Source organism: Eptatretus burgeri, chromosome 5, assembly GCF_056783735.1.
Source record: "Eptatretus burgeri isolate ZD-2024b chromosome 5, Ebu_testis_v1, whole genome shotgun sequence".
Lineage (NCBI taxonomy): Eukaryota > Metazoa > Chordata > Myxini > Myxiniformes > Myxinidae > Eptatretus > Eptatretus burgeri.
In genome coordinates this window covers 4,514,017-4,523,921 of record NC_140965.1, presented here as the reverse complement: position 1 = coordinate 4,523,921, position 9,905 = coordinate 4,514,017, and the positions used below count along the sequence as shown (strand labels likewise).

General features: G+C 38.2%; 1 protein-coding gene across 2 annotated transcripts in view; it reads right to left on the bottom strand.

Annotated features, from left to right (window-relative positions):
• Positions 1–963: 963 nt before the first annotated feature.
• The window catches only part of LOC147025740 (uncharacterized), a 94,105-nt gene continuing 85,163 nt past the window's right edge, over positions 964–9,905 (bottom strand). For both annotated transcript variants that reach the window (XM_085880454.1, XM_085880455.1), the window contains one exon: positions 964–3,891. In XM_085880454.1, the coding sequence (XP_085736580.1) occupies positions 2,278–3,891 (1,614 nt within the window). In that variant the 3' untranslated portion in view covers positions 964–2,277. The remainder of the gene's footprint in view (positions 3,892–9,905) is intronic.

Sequence of the window (9,905 nt, the reverse complement as noted above, 5' to 3'; positions counted from 1 at the left end):
TTCCACACAACTCCACACTTTTTTTGTTTGTTTTCCCCCATTTACGGAACTGCCTTCTGAGATGGTTTGAATACACTTTTGCTTCAAGCAAGCAGTGCTCCACATCTCCTGCCACCTTCATCCCCAATAAACCCCCTTACTTGCAGGTTATAGTTTTCATCCCGCTCACCCCCATTTGTCCTCTTTTGTTGTCTACGCATTCCCTTGGTTATTTATCCTGCTGAGGTCCCACTGTCACAACATTGTCTTTTTTTCCATTTGTCAAGTCACTATTCCACGAACCTCTATTTTGTATGCAAACAATGAAAATGGATGTTGGCATTTTGCAATGCCATTAATAACGTGTGGTGTTGGCTTAATGGTTCGGCTGATGGGCTTGGGATCCAAGGGTCCCGAGTTCAAATCCCGCTCAGCTGTTGAATTAATACCAGGTTGGGTTGACTCTGTCTGTCATTCCTCCGAGGTCGGCAAAATGAGTGCCAGCATGCTGGTATCGTGTCAGAGTGGCGACCTGTCCAGGATTGTGCCCAGGAGACTGCTAAGGCAGCACCAATGCTCTGAACTGAGTATGGTCCCAATGGATGTATTCGTAAGCAGATGTTGTCTACAATGGGCATGAAAGCCTTTAACACTAATGCTGAAGTTCTGGTACCCTGCATGTATCCTTCCAATAAAATAAGACTTTCATGTCAATTATTCAAATTCTACAATCATGAAATGGAGATTGAAAAGGAGCTGGAAGTTGAAGGATTTTGGCATGAGGACAGAAGGGGGGGGGGGGGAGGAAAATAACACTTATGAAAGGAAGTACCATGAGAGGGTGGGAGGGAGTTGACATGTACGGCCACGCCAAATGGCGATTATTCCATACAGGATGCAATTCAGTAAAAATGTTCAAAAAAGGTTTGACGAACATGTCATCGCTGCGACGGCAATATAAAGATTTATTGAATGAGGTTTAAGTTGGAGCAAAACAAAATGTTTATTCTTGTGACTTTTTTTTATTTTATTTTTACAAAGTTGAAAGATGAAACAAGTGAACGAAACAGCAAGTATGTGGCTCTTTAACTGGCAGCAGGTAAAACAGACTTATCCCAAAGTCAATGCCTCATTTTAGTTATCAACAAAAGAAAAACTGTTTGCACAAACCTTATATCAATGATAAAACATGTCGGTCATCTTTCTATATGCAGATGATGCTGAATACTGCTTTTCAATCGTTTTATTTTGTACAAGGCCTAAACTAAAATAAAATAAAATAAAAAAAGTCGCTATTTGTTGGGGGTAATCCCCGATAGAGAAAAAACAAAATGTTATAAATATGGAAACAAATGGACTATCGTCATATTAAAAGTTCATGACCTTTTCAAATCCACAATTAGGGTATATGATCAAAAACTAAAATAATATATAACCTAAAGTTTCTCATTTTATTTAAATTCACCTTGGGCATGACATCATCATTCCAAACAGAAGGTGTGCCATGACATCGTCATGATGCCAAACAGAAGGTTGCACGCGCGCACACGCACACACATTCGAGTCATCGAGCCCTTTATTAGTGAGAGAGGGAAATGGGACCAACATCTCTCACATTATCGCAGTTTAATGGCTACGTGAACCACCTTTTATTTTTATGATCACTAAAATCTCGCAGCTCGAGATGCTTGGAAATGTGCAAAGACAGGTAAAAATGGACCGACTCATCTCTCCAGCAGCACGGACCGACTAATCTCCAAAGTCACATTTTCTCCACTTTATATAAACACATTGAAGTTTAAAGTATTGCTGTTTTATGAATGTTAGTTACCCACAAATGTGCAAACTATGCAAGTTCTAAATGATTATAAGATGAGACCGGTAATCAAAACACCTTCGAAAGGAAATGTACTTTCTCTTAACAAAGAGCCTTTGTTTACTCCTAGCAAGAAGTCTTATTTTTGACCATTTTGTTTTTTAAAATGGGGAAAAAAATTTACATACCACCTCTCAGTGTAAAATAGTAGTGGGAGCCAAATTTTAAGGGTTTTTTTTCAGACATACAGTGAGCAAGCAATGTGGAATCCAAGCATGGGCTGCATGTGGTACGAGCAGCTGGGCTTGTTATGACACCAGCTGTAAAACGTTAAGGCTTTCAGTGGGATATTCAAAAGAAACTATTTCCTTCACCTTGCCTGACTCTTTCCCCCCCTCCCAACAAACATCCCCAGCCCTCACTCCTCAAAAATACAAATAAACAATAGATCTGAAAGGATAACAAAGTCGAGTGGATCTAAACTAACGCCAAGGCCTTGGGTGTGCCACTCCACCAATTCCAGGCTGTGTTACCCTGAGCTGTTGATGCCATGGCCGTGGGTCTAGGTCTTGAGATGACCGCGGCTTTCTCAAACCTCTCCGGGATAGAGACAGCTGGAGAGATGGCCTGTAGTGTGGGATCTTGCTGGGTATTTGTCGTTTGACGGTATGAGAACCCCTGAAGATGGACTGTAGCACCAATGGCAATTTTGTACAAAGTTCCAAAGCAAGTAAAACCAGCCAGTGATTGAGAGTTTGCACAGGCTTCAAAATGGGACTGGTAAGAGCCTGCCAAGCCTTCCTGCACAGACGTTGCTTATTAGAGCGTATTCGCACAGGTATGCGGCTAGGAGCAGCAATGCGACCTGCTTTGGGGAAGCAGAAGAATAGTTGCTTCTCGCTTGCAAGGCCAAGAAACTGGCAAAAGCGGAAAACGGGCTTTGGCAAGCGCAAGTACAGGATGAGCAAAAAGCGTGCCACGGGGCGTGAGGTGGTTAATTTTTGAATACCACCATTGCATGAGAAATACAGCAGAAGCAGCAAACTAACTGCAACAAGCAGTGTTGGTAGCGAAGAAAGGCAGTGCGCTGCAATAAATGCAGCGGGAACGTAGTGGAGGTGCAAGTGGACGCTGAGTAAAAGCAGAAGCATCAGCACAATAAACTGGAGGATTGAGAGAGCAGAGATGGTGGGAACTGCTAGTGCCATATGAAGCACCAGAAAGGAGAATAACAGCCCGGCTCCAACCAGTTCACAGGCAATAAGTACTGCCCCAGGGCTCCAAGGTCCTTTTGTTTGTGCACAAGCAAGAAGCAGGACCAGGAATGCTAGAGAGAGGGATAGACCCGGACTAGCCCCCAAGGCTAGGGAGAAACTAGCACAAACAATATGACAGAGAAAACGGGAAAGCGAGTGCGAGTTTTGTTTTGCCATCACCTCGTTGGCAACTGGCCGAGAGATTTCACCATAGTGATAGTCTCCATGTTGATACACATCCACATCAGCTGAGTTATCAGCCATGCTAGCAGATGAACGCGAGGCAGATGACACGTCTTCTTGTGAGCTATCAAATGGCTTCGCTTCCTGTTGTCGTTCTGCACTGGCACGTCTCTGCTCTGAGGTTTTGTCAAACTGTTGCATGATATGACCAGGCTGATGATGGAAGTTGTCATATTGTAGATTATTGCGTTGATGCGCTTTCTCTGGCTGTTGCTTTCTCGTGTTCTCAGAGTCATGTAGTTTTTGACTGCTGTTTGCCTGTTGTGAATTTTCAGCCAAAGGAAGTTGCTTCGACTGGAGCTCAAAGTAAGGCACTTCAGCTGAAGGTCCACTTTGATGTCCCTCCTCAAAATTTCTGGATACCGCCTCTGTACCAGGACCAAAAAGAGAATGAATGTTTGGACCTTCTGCTGCCCAGCTGTGAGGCCGCAAATGAGGCCGAGAATGGGGAGGCACCCAGACTTGCCGACGAGAACGTTTTTGGACGGCTTTGCAGGCTCCTTGTTTTGAGGATGCAGCACTGGGCACCGGATCACTGCTGGGAGTCTTGTGACTGCTTCGCAGATCGGCTTGCCAGCTCATCCGTCGCCCTGATTCCTGCAGAGGTCACAGGACAAATGTCACTGAATGATCTCAAAAAGTGGTTTTCACTCCATGTAATATGAATAGTTCAACAATCACTTGCAATAAACAAATCCATCAACATGACATAGTAACATATTACCTAATGACCCAAAGCTGTACATTCGTTCAAAATACTTACATGATTTACACATAGAAAAAAAGTGAAAACATTCCCATAAAATAGTGCTGTTTGCAAAAAAAAAAAAAAAAAATTTTGAAACATGAAACAATCCTCCATTCATCACTATTTTGCACACCTAACACACACACACACACACACGTGTATATATATACATAGTTTTTTAGTGTGTGTGTGTGTGTGTGTGTGTGTGTGTGTGTGTGTGTGTGTGTATGTATGTATGTATGTATGTATGTATGTATGTATGTATGTATATATATATATATATATATATATATATATATATATATATATATATATATATATATATATATATATATATATATATATATATATATATATATATTCCACAATTTTTAAGGTTTTCTCTTGCTTTTATTGAATATCTGTTGGAAAGCTAACATAAGAGTATTACGTGTTTTGTTTTTCAAAGGGACAACCCACGCATCTACTCCTCAAATCAATAACGGTTAAAGCATACTTGTACCCCTTATCATAATTGAGTTCAATTAAATCAGCAGACCAGATATAATCAACTTCCTTGGAATAAACCTTCCTTCTATGAAACTTTGTGATTATTGGTTTATGTAATTCATCAGCTAATTGCTCTTCAATCTTAATTACATCATTAGAGCCTATAAGTTTTTTTGAATTTCCAAGCCCAAGTTTCAATTTAGCACTGATCATCTTCTTCACGATGAACCGATCAACTTTTTCTGTCAAGGTTGGATTTTGTATCAGAGACAAATTATACAACATTTCTCTATCGGCTTCCTGTTTTTCTTCCAACGTTGTGCTATTTCCATAATCAATATTGTGCCTCATGCACACTTCATCAACCCTATTGATAGGTTTGCTCCATGGTTTAGGATTGTCAGCCTCATCTAATCTTTTCTTCAAGTTTGTTCCTGGACCACAGAAAGAATACCCTGGTATTCCAGTTGTTGTAAATTTACTTCCTGATAAAAACTTTTGAATATCTCCCCCTTGTTTGTGTTTGGTGATGAATTCACTCTTTTTTGAGCCACACACCGAACATGTACCTTTTTGTATAACCCTATTATTTTTACTTTTAACAGACAAGATATTTTTACTCTCGGTTTTCTTTTTACATTTGAGACAATAACTCATTTATTTATGTGAAAAATTCCGACAGAGTGTGAAAACCTTTTTTGTTTCCAACATGCACATTGGAATCTTAATTTTTAAAACACTAGTGCGTGCCCGTACGTGCGTGGCCGTACATGCGTGGCCGTATGTGCAAAAAAAAATTTTTTTTTTTAAACTTTCAAACCACGTTACAGAAACAACCACACAGGCCGTTCGTTCCTTCGCTCTCACGTGCCCAAACGTGCATGGCCGTACGTGCAAAAAATAAATAAATAAAAACTTTCAAATCGCATGCCAGGCCGTTCCTTCGCTCTCGCGTGCCCGTACGTGCGTGGCCATACGTGGGGAAAAAAAATTAAAAAAATAAAAAATAAAAAAAAGTTTCAAAACCACACAGGCCGTTCCTTCGCTCTCGTAAACGACGACTGGATTGGGGCATTGTGTTTATCTATAAATGCACATAAGAAATCGAGAAATTATTAGAATACAGTAAGTCATCACTATCCGGAAGTCCGTACATTGTAACCCGTAATGGGGAACGCGCTCTAACTTGGCCATAACTTGGGAACCACTTGTCCAATTAATTTCAAACCTTTTGAAAGGCAAACAAACAGAGATTGCTGGAATTATAGATAGAAGATAGATACTGTGGGTGCAAAACGCCAAGCAACGTGTCCTGTCATTGGTAACTAAGGCGCCCTTTCCCCATGGGCCACGCCTACACAGCAACGTGTCCTGTCATTGGTTTGGTAAAGAAATGGCCATAACTTGGGAACCACTTGTCGGATTAATATCAAACCTTGAAAAGGCACATACTCAGGTCCCCAGCAATATACCTGGCAAGTTTAAATTAGATCGGACCAGTGGTTGTCGAGAAACAGCGGTTACAGACAGACAGACAGACAGACAGACAGACAGAGATTGCTGGAATTATAGATAGATAAAGAATCCTGAGAAATGTCTCCACTCTCTCCTCCATTTATTTAAGAAAAAAAAAATGTAAAACTTTAATTAAAGTCAATTACACCAACATCATCAATAATATAATGTTTTCCTTCTTTTTCTTCTTCATCTTCACTTTCTCGTTTAAATATTCTCCCTGAAACCGATGTTAATAGTCTTGACACATATATTTCTAATAGACTTGCCAATTCTTTGTTTTCCTCTTCGGTGCATTGAGAATTATTCATTTTCTGTAATACCTTTGATCTTTTTATAATCTCACTGGTTTCCATAATTTTATATTTATTTATTCTCTCTCTTTCCTCCATCTCCCTCTCCTCCCTCTCCTCCTTCCTCATCCCTTACTGTCCTTGAACCACTTTCACGCAATAGAATGTTCTTCTTCTTCTTCTTTCGGCTGCTCCCGTTAGGGGTCGCCACAGCGTATCATCCGTATGATCCGCATCGTGATTTGGCACATGTTTTACACCGGATGCCCTTCCTGACGCAACCCTGGTCGCTTCTTACGACACAGGGATCTGGCGCACCTATTTAACCGGGGTATACACCGGCCCAGTACACCGGTACTCATTTCGCCGACCTCGGAAGGATGACAGGCTGAGTCAACCCCCTGGTGTATTAATTCAGTGGCTCAACGGGGCTTGAACTCAGGACCTTTTGGATCCCAAGCCGCTGCCCTAACCACTGCGCCAACACCAGGCTTTTCACCCCATAGAATATCATACATATTCATCTGGATTCTGCGATACTCTTGAATCCACAATTATTTTTCTCATAACAGGAAACCAATAAGATTTGTTGATGATTTCTAAAAGAGTTTTATATTTCATCACCTTTAGAAGTTCATTTTTATTTAATATTTTAATCAAATCTATATTTGTGGGTTTTTTTAACATCAGTATAAGGCCAGTTCTTAACTGAAAAAAATGTCCGTGTGTATGTTCCAATTCATAAGGAATGTAAAATTGAACACCCTTTTCTTGTAGGTATCCTTGAATGCAAAAATTATCATTTTCTTGAAGTCTTCTTTCTGTCATTTATGTATCAGAAATATATGACAGATTAATATGATGACATGTAATACCTCCCCATCTTCCCATAGTTAAATCAGTTTATATTCCTCGACTTTGTATAATTATCCAATTTCCTTCCTTCTTTGTCATATAAACTATTGCTTCAACATCATATAATTTCCTTTTCCCGAAATCGTGTATTTGTTGTTTGCTAATTGTGCTTCCACATATCTCCTGATTCTTACCAAGAGGATAATATTCTTCTTACGAGCCTGATAAAAATCGTGTAGGTCTTCTAGGTTGAATGAAAAAGACCAATTATATCCTAAATCAGATATATACCTCCATTTCTCTATTCTCATATAAATTATTCTTCCTTCTTTATAAAATTCAACACTAAGCAGATAATTGAATTTAATAAGAACTGGTGCATTGCTTGTTGAACCAGGTGTTGTGGTTGTAAATTCTACTCCTTTAACAAATTGTGCAGTTTTATTTAAGGATATATATTGTTATAAATCACTTTATCTCACCAAGTCATTCGCGTCAGTCGGGCTTAGATAATTTATTAATTTATAAGCATTTTTCATATTAATATTTTTTGCTATACTATATTTCTGTCGTTCAGCCTGTGCCTTTGTGTAATAATTTGATAAATCAATATCCAGTTCTTGGGATACACCAAAGATAGAACCATCTTTTCCAACATGTCATTTATATTAGATTAAAAATAATGTCATTAAAAATATATATTTTTGTTGAGTTGAAATAACACATATAGACATAATTGACCACAACACTTGGAATTTAATCCTTTCACTTGAAATGTTTGATAAACACCATTCTGTAAGAATTTTATGACTTCAACAGGTGGCGAAAGACCATGACTATCAAAATAATATTGGTCTTGATGATCAAAAATACAAACCCAATGAGAACCGTTCCTATTATTATCTTCTAAGTTCATAATAATATTCTTTGTATGTTTAGACACATTTGTTAATTAATCTCTTATACAAATAACCACATTATGAATTTTTAATTTCTTACAATATTTAATAAGTTCTAAATTTGGGGTTGTATTCTTTCCAAATTCTTGAAACCACTCATCAATGCTCATTTATTTATTGGAAAGATATAATCCATTACCCCTTTTAGTTAATTTTAAACCTGCTTGTGCGAGAAAAGAAAGCATATCTCCAACGAACAATCTCACTTTATCAGGCAGACTTTCAAGTTTTTCAGCAAAATCTACAATTACACCACTTCCACTAACTTGTTTCTCCAACTCTTTGTTATGTCTTTCCAATTATTTTTGAGCCTGGAGTTGAGCATTCCTTTCGTTAGCAGTTTTCACCACTGCTGAAATACCACCCGTCAATGCTCCAGTTGCACTTAAACCAGCAAATAAAGGAATTAGAAATGGGAGAAATCCTCCACTAGTCTCTCTTATTGAATATTTCTTCAACATTGGTTTTGACATTTTAATTTTAAGTGAGCCAGTATCGTTCAAGATTTTTACCTGTTCTCTTGTGAGCAAAACATCAATTCTTACTGCTCCTTTTCTCTGAATTGTATTAACGTTAATCATACAGGGCATTTGATTTTGAATACAAGATGATAGTTTATGAAGATCGATTTAATTAACATATACCCCAGTTGGCACTTCACGACTCATTTATTTATCAAAAACATGTGAGACAAATCATAACACCATTATCTACATTAATCTGAAATTCTGTTTCTTCCCAAAGCAAACAATATGTATCAACTTCTTCACTCTCTTCTCTTTCAATGTATTGGGAAGTATCCACTCAATTAGACTTTATAGTTTCCTTTTGAGCAATCAGGTCAATCGCATAGATTGTATACAGTCTTTTAAATGCTGTCAAATCAAAAATGGGTTCTTGATTTCCATTGCTTTCACAAACACCTTTTGAAAAGACTTGTCTGCTTCAGCATAATCATTTTTTTCCCAATTAATTTCCAATCTATCTCGTGGATAAAATGTTCCATCTCGAGAAACGCGAAGTTGTTTCACCTTAGCATTATCACTCAATGCATTATTCCTATCAGTAGCAGTATCACCATCTGGTTTTAAAAAAATGAGTCACAGATATCGTGGCTTTCTTTCCAGAACAGCCAAATTCCACGTGAAAGTGGTTTGGTTCAGTTTAACGTGTTGGCATTTTCTTTTAAGGTATGATACATTAAGTGGTTTCTTTGAGTTAAGTCTTCTATTCAATATCTCTTCTGTTTTAAGATTAGGAGTGTATTCACTAATATACCAAATAATTTAATCAATTAGAAATTTATTCTGATCAGCAAAAGCATTACCAACACCAAAAAGCAATCTATTTTCATGATCATTCCTTTGCAGTTGAAATCTAATTTCAAGACCATACAGAACTATATCATGATCACAAAATCCAAATATACCTTTAAGAGGAACTGCCACAGTAAAACTATGACCTGTTTTTGTATCATCATTATACATTCCTTCCCTTTGACTATATCCAGGGTCTGTGTTTGTTCCTGTTGCCATATCAGGAATAAAACCTTTGACAGCTCCCTTTCCCATTCTATCACTAAATGAATAGAGTGTAAATTTCATCATTTCAGATGTAGCAGAGACATCATCAACTGCTTCAACTTCTTGTATTCCAATATAAAAACGAACACTATCAAACATTTTCCAGAAGAAATCATTTACGAGTGTAGCGTTTGTGGTATTCGTAGCCTTAGTGAATGTAAATTTACAC